Below are 17569 nucleotides of genomic sequence, written 5' to 3' on the forward strand. Positions count from 1 at the left end.
CCCCCACCCCCATAATAATTTATAAGGGTCAAATAAGACGGGCAGTGTACGGTTCTGTAAAATTCCAGCAAAAATGTGTATCCTCTATTGGTAGCAAAGAATCCGATGCCTCGAAAGCGCCCTTGGTTCTAGGGAGAGTTCACGGTAGTAAAAAGTGGGTGAAATAGCAGCACCCACCTAGAGAAACGGCTGGGGAGAAGTGTCTGGGTTTACTCTTCTTGGGAGTCCAGACTCTCAAGGGAAGAGGCTCACTGTGTCCAAAACGGGGTCCGCGGACCAGCAGTCCCGGGTGGGGTGGGGGGGGGGGGCGGTGGAAAGGCGCGCTTCGGCGACGAGCCGCGGCTCGTTTTGCCAAGTGGAAGACAAAACAGAAGCCCGCGAGGAAAAACTGAGGACTCGGGTCTGGACGCGATCCACTTGGCCCCGCGACGCGCGAGGCGTTTCTCGGACGTTCCCGGGGTGCGCGCGTCTCGGGGCGCGGGGCGCGGGGCGGCGGGCGGGCGGGGGAGTGGGGGGCGCTGGGGACCGCCCCGGCCCCGCCGTCGCGGCTTTGAAAACTTTCCAGGGCGCGTGCCAGGGCGACGCGCCTCCCGCGGGCAACTTTTCCGGCGGCGGCGACGGCGGCGGCGGCGCGCGGGGGCCGCGTCCCCTCCCGTCCCCCGTCCCCGTCACTCTCGCCGGCGACGCGCCGCCCCCTGCGCCCTCCCTCCGGGCGCCGCGCTCGGCCCGCGCTGCCCGCGCCCCGGCCCGCCCCGGCCCGCGCCCTGGGCCCGCGCGGCCCCGCCGCCGCCTCTCCCCGATGGTCCGGAGCGCCGCGGCCAAGTCGCCTCCCCCCGCCGCCGCGGCGCACGACAGCGCCATGGACGCGCTGGACAACGCGGCGCCCGCCGGGCCGCTCGGCGCCAACGCACAGGTACACGCGGCCGCGCCCACCCCGCCGCGGGAGCCCCGGCCCCCCGCGCCCGCCCCGCCGGCTCTCGCTTCCCGCTCCCCTGCCCGGCCCGCCGGCTCTCCCCCTCCCCGCACCCGTACCCTGCCCCGGTCTCCCCGTCCACCCCACTGCCCTGCCCGGGTCTCCCCGGGTACCTCCCCACCCTGCCCCGGGCTCCTTCCCTCCCCACCGCCCACTGCCCAGTCCGGGTCTCCTGCTGCCGCCCCCCTGCGCGAAGTCCCCCTTACCCACCACCATCCCCCCCTACCCCGCCCTGGGTTCCTTCCCTCCCCACTCCACCCCCCACTGCCCTGTCCGGTTCCTCCTCACTACCCACTGTCCCGGTGCCCAACCCCCCTCCCCGCCACTGCCCTGACTGGGTGAACCCCCCTCCACTGCCCTGCCTAGGTGTCCCCCCAATCGCCACTGCCCTGTCCGGGTCCCCGCCCCCCACTGCCCTGCCTGGGTGTCCCACCCCCCCACTACCCTGTCCGGGAGCCCCCCCCACTGCCATTGCCCTGCCTGGGTGTTTCCCCCACTGCCCTGTCCGTGTCCCCCCAGCCCCCGCTCCGCTGCCCTGCCCGGTACCCCTCCCCCCATCACCCTGCCCGGGTGTCCGCTCCCCCCAGCCTTACCCGGGTCTCCTCCTCCCCGCGCCCCTCCTGGCCTGGACGACCCTGCCCCCTTTCGCCTTTCCCGGACACTTCCCCCGCTTCCATTTTTTCCTGGGCTTCCGAAAAGAGCCGCGGGTGGGGGACTGGCACTAAGAGGGGGGAGGGACGGGGGAGACCCCCTCCCGGGGATCTCCAGGCGGGTCCCTCCGCGCCCCGGCCCGGGAGAGGCGCATGGGGCGCCATGAACCCCGCGAGTGGACTGGACCTGCTGCGGATCGTGAGTCTGCGGGGCGGGGGCGAGGGCGCGGGCTGGGTGGGGGCGGCCTGTCCCCCCCTACACACGCACACCCACATGCACACGCACACACACACACGCACACGCACACACGCGCGCGCGCACACACGCACACACACAGGGGTCCGCGATCTCGGGGGGGGGGGGCGGGGGCGGCCGCACCTGGCCGCTCAAGTCCCCCCAGGGCGCTGACCAAGCTTCGCAGGGACCCTCTTGCACACACCTCTCCGAGAGCCAGCTGGGGCCGGCCAAAGTTTTTATTTTTCCACCCTGAAACATTAGCCACTTCCCAGAGCTCCAAGACCTTCTCCTCTTCCCCTTGGATAAGTCTTCGGGTGGGTTTTCCCCCTTTTTTTTGGAAGAGTCCCTAGGTGCTGCGGGAGGTGAAACGGGACGTGTCAGGTGTGGGCGTGGGGCCGTGCCAAGGTGCCTCCTTACGTCACCCCTGGCAGGTACAGGGGCGGATCACACACACCCCCGGTTCCCCACCGTTCTGTCTCTCGACTTTTCTTCTCGCGGGGGAAGTGACTGAAGACTCCTCCTAGCTGTGGGCTGCCTGGGGGAGGGAGGTGAAGAGGTTGGGGTTACATTCTGGCTGTCGCATGGGAGACTGTGCCTCTCTCCTCAGAGTGACACTGGCTGGTTCCTCTCAAGCCCACACTCGGCAAGTGATAGGCGGTGGTAGGGTTCTATCTGGGGAGCGCGGGGAGCCTCGCGCACATTATTCACTCGAGAGATAAGGACAGGGGTGCAAGGCGGCCTGAAAGGTTACAGACTGCCCGTCGCTGGGCAGCTTTTGACAGGTGGTGGCAATTTGGAGCTTGATAATAAGCACTGTTCCAGTGGCAGAATAGTGGATCTTTTTCTTGCACTTTCTCTTAACTCTGGGATATAAACACATTCACGGAGCGGTTCGCTGTGGCTTACCATGAAGGGAGATGGGGCATTTATATAATCAGAAATGTGTCTCTCCTTCGGAGAGGCAGGCCAGCTCTGTTTTAGCCTGTTTGGAGCTGTTTGGGACCGCACAGAGGTTTGTCACTAATTCCTAGACTCCCCATGAGGACCTGAATTCTGACCCACGCATGTCACATTTGCTCCTGACTCCTGATTTTATCTCAATGCTTAGCACGTTAGATGAGAGAAAATGAGAGGCAAGGCAGTACTCAGAGACTTTGGTTGAGTCCAGGAGAAAGGTCTTGAATATTGGTAAAGGAAAGAACTTTTAGATTCCCCTGCCCCCCTTCTTTGATCTTTTTTGGACTTTTATTTGTATAAAAAATGTTTTTTAATTCCTAGAGTAAAAATAGAGTCCCAGTGTTTCTGGAGATCAAAGTTAGGATCAGTAGCATGCCTGCATTCAGATAAGAGAGACTCATTTGCTTAGTGATTTGTAGAGTTGTACATAGGACAGCAAACATTTATGGTGCAGCTGACTTGTGGAAATGATTCAGATGTGACAAGACACAGTTTTTCCCCACAAAGAACTTACATTTCAGTAGCTCCAAGTGTGACAAAAATATGACAAAAATTTTTGCGTGGCATGGGACTCTGAGAGCTATCCCATGCATCTTTTATGGCGGCAGTGATATAAAGATCACAGCTATTCTATTTGGCGTAATCTGTAAGGACTTCATGGAAGAGATGGCCTCTGGGAAGCTAACTGAAGGATGGGTCAGATTTCAAAAAAGGATTTTTCAGGGTGATTATAGGGAACAGCACAGGAAGCAAAGACACAGAAGTCTTAAGAGCTGACATTTATAATTTCCGGTTTGAAGTGAGGGTAGAAAGGTTCAGATTGGACCTAGGAAGAGCTGCAGGACTTAATGGGGTCATTTGTGGCCAGATCTTGGTAGTTTCAGAACCTGTTGTGCATTGAACAACTGAACCAGACTCTGGGGTCCACAAAGGAACCACTAACGAGCTCATGAAGCAGATTCCCTTTGCGAATGCTCTGAAGACAGCTTGGAAGTCCAGGGGTATGAAGGTGGTGCTGGCAGGAGGGAAATCAACAGAACAGCTTTGTGGGAAGTAGTAGAAAGAACTCAGCCCAAGAGAGAGAAAAGCTAATGCCAATGGCAGGTCCCTGCTGAAGACATTTCAGAGACTCAGGCCACCGAAGCTGACAAGTGGCTACTTAGATTAATCAGGGAGGAGAAGAGGAACAATAGTCATTTTAAACAGGTAGGGGTGGGAAAAAAAAAGGAAGATTCAGCTCCCTCACTATTTTATCTCTTTGCTTTTTCTACCTTCCAAAAATGAAAGTAATTTTCCTTGAATCCTGTTCCTCTTCCATCCATTTATTTGAGGGAAACATTGCTTTGTTTACTTTATGGCTAATAAATCATGGCATCACAGGGCTGTGAAGACTTGGCAGAGACCTCAGTTTCATCTCTCTGGGCAGAGGAGGCAGCAGCCAAGAAAAGATGCTGCCTCAGGAGACCCCCTTTTCCTGTGGGTCCAATATCAAGCATTCTACTTAGAAATGGATTTTCATTTGCAAATGATACTTCTGAGCTGCCGTGGCTTTTAGGAGCCTTTTCTGTTTCACGCCAGCTTTGCCTTGCAAGTTCTGTTCGAATGAGGCATATGAGCTCGCAGCCCATTTTCCTGTTTGATATCATTTAATGCTGCCCAGAGATAGGGCATCCTTATTTATTCTGACTACTCCCCTCCAGCACAGTCATAATATATATAAATATATATATATACGTATATATATATACATATATATATATATATATATATATATATCACCTGAGATGAGTGGCGACCGAGCTGAAGTTCTCGAAATCTCTGCTTTAAGTTGCCCGTTGAATAGTTTTGGTGCAAACCTGGACACAGCTCATTCCTAACTCAGGTGCTTATTGAGGACTCTCCATCCAAAGTTCCAGTCTGCATCTCTGCTACCAGTTAGTCAGTGAACCACAGGTGACTTCTGAACACTTGAAAAGCAGTTTGTCTGACGTGGAATATTGCCCCAAATATTCCCTAGAGACTTGGTAGGAAGTAAGGGCTGCAAGGCATCTGAATAATCAATATGACTGCAGGTTGCAGGGATATTTCTAATCTATTCAGTCACCTACAGCACATGCTTTCAGCCCGCTCCACCTGTTGCCTTTTGGCCCTTGAATGTGACTACTAGAAACTTCCCACTACTTCTGTGGCTTCTCTTTTTCTCGGAGAGCTTGGTTCTAAAGTGTAGCACTAGCTGTCCTCTAGGGAGTGGACCAGATGTCCAATGAAGAGTGAAGACTGGAGGTAGCAAAAGGGAGAAGAGCCTGGTTCCTGGGGGAACTGGAAGAGGATCAATGAACTCAGCCTCCTGGTGGGATTAGCGCAGGCACCTTCATTCACACCTGAAAGGAACAGACCACAACCCTGTGCTTGTTTGTTTTGCGCCTAGCAACAGGATTCAGCCAGTTCTACCCGGGCTGAGTTTGCCAGATGCTTTCCTAGCATGTAGTCCTACAGCCTGGTAACCGCAGCTGCCTGAGTCTCTGGAGCTAAGAGCTTTCAAATAGACAGCTACCCTCTCCCCAGCCCACCTCCCTGACCCCATGCAGTGCCATTTTCCAGAAACATTCTTAGCTCGGAGGTATCATTTTGTCTTCAGGCTTCAGACAGTAGGGTCCTGAATCTATTAGGTCTTCTGGTTTTAGTGTCTTGCTAAAAAGCCTTCACTCCTGGCTTTCCTCTATAATGGTATTTTTGTCCTGGGGTGGCATGGGAACGTTGAAAAAAGATGTCAATCAGAATTTCTGAGTATGATATGAAATGCAGAAATCTGATATCTTACTAGAGCAGGGATTTGAGATCTGGTCAATCTTGTGGTTCATGTTCCATTTTTCTTTTGTATGGAAATACTCCATTTCTTTGCCACATTTAATTCTTTTTGAAATATTCGGGCTGAAGAGCTGCTCCTTTCAACAAAAGCTGAGCAAAATGTATTAACCTGGGGAGTGTGTGTCGGAGTGGTGACGGCACAGTTTAAATTTGTGACTGGGAAATGTGTCAATATTCTACAGCTAGTATGTGAAATATACTTATTTTTACAATTACTGTAGCATATAGCACTGTCCTCCCGGTGTTCATCAGTTTGCTCTAGTGGGCCCAGTAATGTCTCCATTGTGAGACTTGTTGTTACTGTGTTTGGCATATCAAATACGTCATGGGTAGCTTGCCAAGCTTTGCCATGCGGGTGAGATACTCTCGGTAGCTTGCTGGGCTCTCCGAGAGGGGCGGAGGAATCGAATCTGGCTCCACCGGGCTGGCTGCCTGCAAGGCAAATGCCTTACAGGGAGTTAGAATCAATTTTGCTCCCTATTCAAGTCAGGGATCTGTCTTAGGGTCTTTCCAAGCCTGCCTAGAGGTGGATTGAAAGGAAGGCAAATCTTGACGGAAGTGATTTCCTGCCCTCTGACCCTTCCCCCTTTCAACTAGGCTGCTCTATCCCTTTCACCTTTCCTCAACCCCCCTGCGCCCCCATAAAAGAGCTTTATCCATGCTCTACTTCCTTTTTATTGCTTTTTTGCTTTTCTATAAACTGAACCCTATAGAAAAGGATTCACTTCTTCGTTTCTTAGGGATGAATTTTTGTTTTGTCCTAGTGAAGGACCAGCCAACCTTCACCCTAAACTATTAGTAAATGATATTCATGTTGTATTACTCCATGGATCCTGGTGACTTCATTTATTTTGGACTCATGGAAAAGGAAAGCCCAAGTTTAAGGGTATATATATATATGTGTGTGTGTGTGTGTGTGTGTGTGTGTGTGTGTGTGTGTGTGTGTGAAGAAGGTTGAAAATGAATTTCTGGCATCAGCATTATGCTCATAGGGAAGAATTTTTAGGTAGGAGAATTATCATCCTCTCCATCAACTTCAGAAGGGACGTCTGTAAGGCTCTCCCCAGGGGCTGCTGTGACTGGCTGCACTGGAATCTTCTAGAATCCACTTCTGCTGTCGACTTCAGTCATATAGAAATTCTGTTTCAGTTACTGTGGAAATGTGCATGCAGGCTGCTTTTAAGACTAATCCAATGTTAGGTGATTCAGTAATCAAAGGAGACAGTTCACTCAGAGAAACTGATAATAACACTTTGAAGTCTAACCCGTTGTCTTTTTCATCAGCCACCTTCATATTTGTGGATATTTCTTCAACGTTGCTTCTGGTGTTAGAAATCTGACTTAGCTTGGTTGATGTTTTAGGAGAAGGAAAGGGATTTAATTGCACTCTTGTCTTTTCAGTTCTTTCTTTGGCATCACCGGCTTTTATTAAACTCCTTGTGATTGATAGGCAATGAGGCAAATTGCGTGAATTCAGGTTGAGTTCTGGGGAGGACTCAGGGCTGGCTTGAGTCTCAGAGGGTATTCTGGGTTATACTTGGCTCTCTGGCCAACTCCTTATTTCTCTCCCTGAACTGGGATAACTTTGATTAACTGTTTCATTTGTTCATATATTTAATGAGGTTAAAAAATATTTAGAAAAGCCTTTGTTCATACAATTAGCTGCATTTACAGTAGCAAATTAAGAAAACGATACTTGTCCATATTTAGTCAAGAAAATATTTGAACACTTAATCTTTCTTCTCTTTCCATTTTGGGTTGGTTTGGCCTTTGATTTTTTTTTTTTCAATTTCGTCTGATGAAGAGCTCTAGTCCTTGTTTTCAAGGATTTAGAGACTAAAGCAAAAGAAAACAAAACAAAGAAAAACACTATTCCAGTAAGAGGGCCTTAATTTTAAATATTCATGGGATGGAAGAGGACTTCATTTTGTATCAGCAGTGTAAATTTTCACTGATTTTTTTAAGTATATGAAAGTGGACTATTTACTTTCCAAATAGCATTTTCATTGTTTTCTTTGGTCCTGCATGCTGTGATAAAGAAATGTCACTACTGAGCATTGTACTTGTAAACAAGTCATTATTGAGGACCCTACTATTAAATTTTTTAACGAATGGGAATAAATTATGCTTAAAATGAGCAAAATAGCAGAATGGAGGTGCAATTAGCATATATCTTGTGGGGGCTTTTCTTGAATGGGATAGAAAACAAGTAGGAATTTGCTGTAATACTGTTCAGGGAAGAACAAGTTAATGCTTTGAATAAATTACCTCTCATAAATTTAACTGAAGAACAATTATTCTCAAAGCTATCACCTTCTGTATATGAATCAGTGAACACAGGCTGGTCATTGGGGGGAGGGTGCTCCCAAATAGTGTTCAGGGGACCCAGCAATCAATATTCAGGGGACCAGGGGGTGCCAAGGATCAAATGTGACATCTCCACATGCAAAGTTTCTGCTCCAGCCATTTGAGCCATCACTTGAACTGGCGATTTTTTCCTATTTTGATTTTTGGGAAGAGGGGGACCCCCAGTGTTCAAGGGTGCCAGGGTTACCCCTAGATTCAGGCAACCAGGTCAGTGGTTTAACGCTGGCCAAAGGATGAGGGGATCTCCAGGACTACCTGCAGCTGTGCCCAGAGGACCTGCGGTGAACCCCGGCTGGGTGAGTGTGAGGCCTGTGCCCTAACCGCTGCTCTACCTCCCCAGCCTCTGACTTCCTTCCTCTGCCAGGCAGTGCTTTCTCTCCTGGCCCTCCCAGCAGTTCTAGGCCATCCAGGCCAGTGGTTGAACGTGGGGGCCTGGGGATGCGGGAGTCCTCCTGCCGCCTACAGTGCTGGGCCTCCAAGTCCACACGCAGTGATGCTCAGGGGACCAGGTGGTGCTGAGGCTGACACCAGGGCCTGGCGCATACATCTCACACGCCTTCACCCCCTCCTGTCTCTCTGGCTCCGCCACTGATGTGATGGTTGTGCAAACTGCCGTAGCGCAGTTGGACTTGATACTATTTCAAACACGGCATGGTACCAGGTTTATGTGCAGCAGGAGCACCTGAAATAATGTTTATGGGCAGTCTTCTCCAGGGCCTGCAGCAATTAATGTGACTTTTATTTTAAAAGCATGTTTAATCTCTTGCAGAGAGCTGCCACTTCCCCAGGGACTGAATGTCTTAAATCTGGGCTCTCATAGGGCCTGGCGGGGAGGGTGGTAGGGGGGTGCTTTGCGAGCATCTGGGGAGAAGTTGAAACCCCCAAAGCAGTTGGACTCTAAAACCCAATTCTCATTAAGAACTTCAGACAAGGGACAGTGACCGTGCCTCAAAGATGCTCTTTCTACCCACTTCAAAATGGTACTGGAAGATCGCACTCTGTTCCAGGGGCTGAGCCTCTGTTTTTGCTTTTGTTCTCAAAGATAATTGATACATCCCAGTGGCTTCATGGAAATTTGTGTTCCCGTATGAAATATAGCCTTTTTTCTTTATTTTTAAAGAAATGTTCATCCTTTCATTTCATTTTCTTAAGCTGTGGAAGAGCACATCTCTCTAGACCTTTACATAATAATTGGGAAAGGAAGACCGCTGTTGAAAGAATGTTATTTTTCAACAATTTGCTGGATAATGTTTACATAAGTAAAAAGAATAAGCTGTGAAGTGAGTAGAACCTTGTAGGGTACATTAGGAAAGCCCAGCCTAGATTATCTTCCCTTTTATGAAGCTGAGAGTTAATTAAATGCCATGGAAACACATTTGTATTATATAAATCCCTGAGACACTTGGACGAGAGCAAACATATTTCAGAAAAATTTTTGCTTTCAGATTATACCACCCTCTCACTGATTGCGGATTCTTCTAAATTGCTCATAACACAAATGTTTGCAATAATTTCAGCTTGCCTAAGTGCTATGTATGATATGGTTAATCAGATATTTCCAATTTTGTAAAAAAAAAAAGAACTTTATGAATAGATAAATAGGTAGATCCAAGTGGCATTTTCGAAACCCATATGTGATCATTTTTTAAGAAAAGTTTCTCTTGTAAATTCGAATGAACTTCTGAGAATAATCAAGTTCTGTGAGTCTAAGGCTTCTAAACACTCTCCAGTCAGCCCACTTCTCCTGCCCTCTCCTTTTACCCTTCATCTGCCTAGCACTTTTTATTATTTTGTGTCCTTACCATTTGCGAGGTCTTGTATGAAATACTGTAAAGACATTATTTTATTTACTAATCAGAACAGCTCTGCCAGGTCCACATGGATCTCCTTGGTTTATTTTGGGGGATTGTTTGTTTTGGATTTTCCTGATTTGTTTTGGGGCAACACCTTGCTGTGCTCAGGGTTCACTCACTCCTGGTTCTATACTCAGGGATCATTCCTGGTAAATTTGGGGGACTATTACGGGGTACCAGGATCAAACCGAGGTTGACCATGTGCAAGGCAAGATACCCACACACCATACCACCATACTGTTGCCCCAGCCCCAGATATTCCTAAAACACTCTAATTCTTTTCTGTTAGTGAAGTTCCAGTCTCAGAATGTTTAACTGTAAAACACAGTGTTGGAATAGTTTTTGCTTACATATTTTTTCTCTACTGTTTCAACTTTGTCATTGCCTAGAATTCAATAAATTGCTATACATCCAGCTCTTCTTGTTGTAGATATCCTGAAGAGGCAATTTTGAGAGTGTTTGTACTTGGTCCAATCCTATTATTGATATCCATTGTCTTTTAATATCTTGTTTGTAAATGCTTAATGACTATACCACAATACTATTTTAGCTTCAGCAAAGTCAGTGAGTTGTCTAAAAGTTTAGGGCCTTAAACATTATTCGAAGGGGTCCAGCAAATTTTACAAAGAATTTTAATTTCCTGTAATTCACTCCCAACTGGGTACTAATTTAGCCATCTTACAATACAATCTCTGTATGCATACGCTGATGTGAACTATTGGCACCAAGCTTCGTTCAGATCCCAGTGAGATGGACATGTCTGTCGATTTAAAGGCAATCAGGATTCATGTTGCAGAGTGTTCTCTGGCCATCCTATGCCATTCTTCCAAGCACCACTCTATCAGAGGAGCAACTATGGGATTCCAGATTTAAGCATGGAAAGACGTAAAAAGGGGTTGCTCAACATCACTAGGAAGCAATAACTCAAGGAGCAGGGGGTAGCTCGAAGGACTGGAATACATGCCTAGCATGTTTGAGGCCCCAAGTTTGATTCTTGGCACCTCATGGCCTCCCCCAGCACTGCTGGGTATGGCCCTAGTGGCTTCCAGCATTGGGCCATCCAGCCCAATTGACTGAGCATCACTGGAAATGCCTTTGGCTCCCACTGAGCATTGCTAGGAGGCCCTCGAAGAAGCATCTCAGCATTTTTTTATGCATGGATTTGTTGTTTTTCTGATCTCTGATACATCTCTCCCAGTCCTGCTGTTGCCCCAATTTAAGTATTCATTACTTGCACTTGAACATATTTGAGGTTTTGGTTTGGGGGCCACACTTGATGGTGTTCAGGAGTTACTCCTGTCTCACTGCTCTGGAATCACTCCTGGTGATGCTCAGGGGACCATCTGTAGTGCTGGGGATGAGGTGGGGGCTGTCACCTGAAATGCAAGTGATTTTACACCTGTACTATGTCCTTCACCCCGCAAGTTTATTTTTCAATGTTCTCTTTTCATGAGTTATTGTCTTTTGACCACAGATATGTTAATAGTAGCAAACTGTTTTCATTCATGGGTTAGTGGGGAATCTATCCTCTCCATAAACTCACTATGCAAGATAGATCCGTGTGATTCTACCTAGAGTAACTGCCTAATACTGCCTGTCCAATGTTATCTCATGCTTTCTTTGTTTGATGTTTTCCAGAACTAATTCTTGTGAAAGGGTCAAACGATAACCTCCTTTGTCTTTCCTCTTTCTGCAGTCATATGGAAAAGGAGCCAGAAAGAAGAACAGATTCAAAGGTTCAGATGGGAGCACCTCTTCAGACACAACCTCAAACAGCTTCGTTCGCCAGGTAGGGAGAGCATTACATGCATGGCTCAGAGGAGCCCGTTGACGTGAAGTGGTTTTTTTTTCCTCAAGGTGGTTTTAAACTGTATCATGCTTAAGATTTATCTAGTATCGTCATCCTTTTAATTGAAGAGAAAATTGTCATCTCATGTTATAATTAAAATATTTGAACTAAAAGTGAGACTAGAACAATTATACTCTTTCCTTGCGTGGAAAAGCAAGTGTGAAATCATTATGGAGGATTTATTTGGGGAAAGGCAAGTATAAAATCATTATGGAGGATTTATTTCTTCCTAGAAGATAGAGTGAATGCCAGCAGAAATGATGATAAATTTGGGTTGGGGGTTTCTTGATTGTGTGAGTATGTTTGCTTTGTCTGGGAGTAGGTGAGCATCCCAGCAGTCAAATAGAGACACTAAATGCTGTTTTCCCATGAGTTTCCTTCTTTTCTCATATGGCTTGGATTGTTGAAGAGGAAATTGTTGGTGTTGAGGTCCCTAAGATGAAACCGGGTAGGATGTCTTTGACACTACGTTAAACTGCGCTGCAAGAGGTCATCGCTATCCCCGTTGACGCATGCCATGAAAGAGTATCGGGATCTCCTCTAAAACATGTGTTCCTAAAGGGACCTTAATTGCTAAGGGCAGCCAGACCCCCAAGGTTTACTACTTGGGATGTGGGGGCATCCCACACTAGATCTCATCAGATCTTATGGCATAAAATCTCATCAGATTCAGGTAAGCCTTTACCACTTGTATGGGGCGGGAAGGCAATGGAGCTGCATCCTGGCTGAGGATTGCTTATGATTAGTTAGTGCGCTTGTCAATCATCTCTTGTTCTCAGCAGTTCAGTCCCCCAAATAATGACACCCACACTGCTCTGTTTGGGGGAGCCGCTGCCCCTCTCTGCTTTCTGAGTCTCTTGTCCCGGGTTCTTCTCCAGGATGAGTTAGCAGCAGTGGGGGAGTTGTGCTTGGCTGTCCGTATCAGCCCCCTCCCCATCTTTCCAGTACAGCTTTGAAGCACTCCAGAAGTGTGGTGTATGACAGGCATCTGGAAAAGGCTGGGTCCAGGTCTAAGCCAACAGGGAATTGCAGGAAGTTAGGAAAAGAGAATTGGCTAAGGTGTGAAGCTTGAGACTTAGAGTACTTTAGAAAGGAAAAGGAAGGTGAGGCCAAGAGAGGCCCAGGTAGGCATCCGGTGGCTGCGTGGTGAGAACCTTCCAGGAAGGATGAAGTTGAACATCAGGGTGACGTTCCTGTGGGCAGGAATCAGGCACCCTGGTGCCCAGTCTGAGTGCAGAGCCTGGGGAAAGAGTCATTTGGCTTTGGTGAGTCAGTTCAGTGAAAGTGACCCCAGGCCTTTCTCATTTCAAGTGTCCATATTTATTCTGCCTCTGGGAGCAGGAGATTGAGCCATGGAGCTAGAATCCGCAGCTCTGAGTCATCTGCTCAGGGACTGGACACAGGAGGGCCTGAAGCACAACAAGATCAGCTTCTTAGAATGCAGGGAGCCTCATAAGGCCCCATGGAATACCAGAAATGTGGAAATAGTATGTTGGGATCAGGGGGGTGGTAAGTTTCAGGAGAACCAGGTACTGTGATCAGAAATTAATAGTACTCCACTTACTACTGCCGTTTTCACTCCCTACAAATGGCATTGACAGGCCCCATTTTCCAGTTGTCTTTGGCTATCTATTGTCTGCTTGAAATTTTCAGAGCATCCCATGGGATGGCCACGTTGCATAGAAATTCACTAGGATTTGTTTTTCCTCATGACAACTTTCTCCTCCTCCCTCCTCCTCCTCCTCCTCCTTTTTTGTTTTTGGTGACTTTGTGTTTTGTGATTTTTTGGTGAAATTCTGTGCTCTCAATGCAATAGAAAATGTTGAGCAGAGCTGGCAGACTCCTTAATGTCAATTTCGCGCGCGCGCGCGTGTGTGTGTGTGTGTGTGTATGTAAAACATACATAATCATGTGACATCTCTCCCAATGGTCTGGCTCCTCTGGACCAAGGATGCCTTTGTTTCTTCATGGAGCACGGTGCTCACTGTGGCTGGGTTGGGGCAGTGCTGATGCTGGTTCCTCAGAATGCCAAGATGCTCAATAACTTCTGTATTAAAGAATAAATTTAGTTAGAGCCTCACACATGAATGAATTTATTCTTTAATGCAAGTTTCTGTTATAAGGAAACATTGCTTATGAATAAATTTTTGCCTGAGAACCTGAAGATTTTTAGGGTAGTCGTCATAAAAGGATGCTCATCTTGATTGTGGTTCCCTTTGCTGATTGGCCAGTCCTGTCTCATTAATATGCCAGTCCTCTGGCCCTCCACATAATCCATCACTGGAGTCAGTTATAGTGTAGAGATGAGGATTGGAGGGGAATATCCCTCATAGAAATAGCTCACTTCCCTGGCCTCCATATGGACCCCAGTTTCCTGCTTAGTTAGGTGCGCACACTCCCTCGTACCCAAGACCATGCATGAAATCAGCTACAAATCTGTTTCAATTTTCGGCTAAGGAAAACACCCAGTAAGACTCCTATTGGTGCTTTTCAGGTACCCACAGAAAACGTTCTTCTACCTTTTTTTTGGTTTTGAGGCCACACCCAGTGATGCTCTGGGCTTACTCCTGGCTCTGCACTGAGGGAATCACTCCTGATAGGCTCAGGGGACCATGTGGGACACTGGCGATCAAACACAGGTCAGCCTTCTGGAAAGCAAGTGCCCTCCCCACTGTACTACTGCTCTGGCTCCTACCTTTTTATTTTTCTCCTTACGGGAAGCAGAGACGAGCTACAGGGCTGCATGTTTTTCCTCGGCATCCAGACTAAAAAGTATAAGGCATAAAGAGCAACCACAGTGCACGCTGACTTCTGCCATCAGAAATGTCTAGGCCAAACATGATGTCCACTTAATACCTCTGTTGCAAACCACAACATCTAAAAAGAGAGAGAGAGCAAGAGGGAATGCCCTGCCACAGAGGTGGGGTAGGGTGGAGGGGATTGGGTGGGGTGGTGGAAGAGATGCTGGGACCATTGGTGCTGGAAAATGGGCACTGGTGGAGGGATGAGTACTTGATCAGTGTGTGACTGAAACGCAAGCATGAAAGTTTGTAAGCCTGTAACTGTACCTCACGGTCATCCACTAATAGCACTGTATAGCACTGTCCTCCCATTGTTCATCGATTTGCTTGAGTGGACCCAGTAATATCTCCATTGTGAGATTTATTGTTACTCTGTTTGGCATATTGAATACGTCACGGGTAGCTTGCCAGGCTTTAGCCGTGCACTGGTGTGGTAGCACAGTGGTAGGGCATTTGCCTTGCGCACGGCCGGCCTGGCTGAGCCAGGTTCGATTCCTCTGCCCCTCTTGGAGAGCCCGGCAAGCTACCGATCCACTAATTAAAACAAAAACTTTTAAAAAAGTGTCTAGGATTCGGTGTCTGGATTTTCATTTGCCTGTTGCTATCTCTCAGTGTCTCGAGCTGACCAGGACGGGCAACTGGTCACCATTTCCTTCCTCCTCCAGGTAACAGCAGTCCTGAAAGTCCTTTTCTTTGTCTAATTAACTAGGAAGGTATCCCCTGATGGTCTGTGCTTTGAGTTTTTTGGGAGTTGAGACTGTTGATCAGTGTTGTGCATTGGGGTCCTGTGAGATGCAGCTATGAGTACCTCATTGTTTGTGAGAAGCTAGAGAGCTGCCTCTTCAGTTCTTTGGGGCTTTTGCTTTACGACCAGCACTTAAATTTTACCACAGAAAGGCACAAAGTGCTAAACATGACTTGTAGGCACCCTGACTAGATTGAGTACAGGTTATTCAAGTTGTTTTTGTCCACCATATTATTTAATGCATAGAACGATGATTATCATGGGATTCTAACTAAGATAATTAAGATTTCCAGGCAGGCTTGGATGGCTTCTGATGTAAACTCTCTGTACTCTCTGACTGTCTGCTGTGAGTGACTACATCAATAAGAAAACTTCATTTCTCATAATTATGGATCTGGAAAAGCTCCAGTTCTTAAGATCCTTTACGTTTAGGACCTTGTATACATTTAGAGCCTATTAAGATCATTCCCTTCTGCTATTATTGAACTCCTTCCTCTAAGTTTCTCAGAAGGAAGGGGGTGGGGTATCCCTGAGATGTGTTGTTAGGGAAGGAGCAGACTCGAAGCTTTAGCTCCAGAATCTAAGCAAGTCAATTAATTTACTGGAAGAAAAAATAGGTGGAGAGAATTAACAAGGCCTGCTCGGCATTGAAGGCTAGAACATTTGTGCTGTTCTTTTCAAGAGATTGTGCAAGAGCCACTCACTGTATAAATTCTTTGATACTGCCAAGGTCAGAGAAAAGTATGTACAACTGCAAATAAGTCCTGGTCATCAAAGTTAAAGCCGCTGGTGGGGGGCCAAGGGGGTTAGTTACTGCTAATTCAGCTCAGTTCTCTCTCTCTCTCTCTCTCTCTGTTTCTCTCTGTGTGTCTCTCCCTTTCCCTCTCTCCCCCCTCACTCTTCCCCTCTCTCTCCCTCTCCCTCTCTCCCCTCTCGCTCTTTCTCTCTCTCAATCTCTCTCTCGCTCTCCCTCTCTCTCACTCTCCCTTTCTATTTCTCTGTCTCTCTCTGTCTCTGACTCTCTCCCTTCCTCTCCTTTCCTTCTCCCTCTCCTTATCTTCTTCCTTCTTTACTCTCCCTCTCCTTTTCCTCTTCCTTCTTTCCTCTCCCTCTCCCCTCCCCTCTTCTGTTTTCTCTCTCTCTGTCTCTCTCTCTCTGTCTCTCTCACACACATACATTTTCTTAAAGACATGCTCTCCCTGGCTACATTTATGCACCTGGCAGTGTTCCTAAGATAAGCATCAACTGTTCAGAAGATGACTTCCAGATAGCTTTTTGCTTTTTTTGGTAGTGCTGGTCGGGGAACTCCTAAGTCAAGTTTTGGGAGCCTGGGGGCCAATCCCGGGAATACAGCTTTGGGGCCACCCGGGCTATACCCAACCTGGTTCACCCGGAATCGAACCTGGGCCCTCTGTGTCCCCAACGTGCCCTCAGCCTTTGGAACATTCTCCGCAGCCCAAGTTTGCTTGGTTTTGATGATTCACAGCATAGTAGCTTTTCCTCACCATCATCTGAGCTCTGCTTTGTGCTCCCATGTATATAGAGCCAAGAATCTCTTTCTCTGAAGGTCCTCCTCATACATCCCCGTGTTGGACTGACTGGTGTCCTTTGGAAGTTGAAGTTTTGGAATCAACAGCTCTTCCTGGAATTCTCAGGTGCTCCCCTTCTTTGCAAGAGGAACCCTAACCACTGATCTAGGGTTTTACTCATCAGCATATGTTGTGGTTGTTCTGTTAATAATTCTGTAGTTTCTAAAGGCTTCCAGATTAGAAACCAGAATGACAAAATGGAATTAAGCAAATATTTAACAGAAGGTTGCATGGCACTTTCAGAACATGGTATTCTAAACAAATTTCATCTTCTTCCAGCGCAATATTCTTGGTGCTGCTTTTTTGGACCTTTTATTAGCTCAGATTGGCTTTAAATGTGAGTGATTAATCACAGAGACGCAGAGTCTATTTTTTTAGTTTTGTTTTGCAAAGACAGATTAAACTGTGATAATGATTATAGACTCCAGGCCTGCATAGACTGATATGTTTAAGGTTGGATAAATCTTTCAGCCCTTAAATATTAGTTTGTTGCCTTGTTATGCTGCATTCATCACAAACACAACTATAAATAATAATGCAGTAGATTTATAGTCACTGTGGCTTCCTGTAAATGTCTTTCTCTCTTACTTGGTTTTCACTTAGATTTTGTGAATGGCAGAATCATCCTCAGTCCTCTCAAGAGCCTTTCTTAAATATCATGGTCACAGTCCTCCCATTG

General features: G+C 47.5%; 1 protein-coding gene across 4 annotated transcripts in view; it reads left to right on the forward strand.

The window, feature by feature from the left end:
• Positions 1-743: 743 nt before the first annotated feature.
• CACNB2 (calcium voltage-gated channel auxiliary subunit beta 2) overlaps positions 744-17569 on the forward strand; it is a 342926-nt gene continuing 326100 nt past the window's right edge. For 2 of the 4 annotated variants that reach the window (XM_056114502.1, XM_056114507.1), the window contains exons 1-2: positions 1772-1822; positions 11603-11695. In XM_056114502.1, coding sequence (XP_055970477.1) covers positions 1787-1822; positions 11603-11695 — 129 coding nt within the window. In that variant the 5' untranslated portion in view covers positions 1772-1786. Of the gene's footprint in view, positions 914-1771; positions 1823-11602; positions 11696-17569 lie in introns of those variants that run through there. The other 2 variants (XM_056114501.1, XM_056114504.1) reach the window with 2 other exon arrangements.

Source organism: Sorex fumeus, unplaced genomic scaffold (genome assembly GCF_029834395.1).
Source record: "Sorex fumeus unplaced genomic scaffold, SorFum_2.1 ptg000026l, whole genome shotgun sequence".
NCBI classification, from domain to species: Eukaryota; Metazoa; Chordata; class Mammalia; order Eulipotyphla; family Soricidae; genus Sorex; species Sorex fumeus.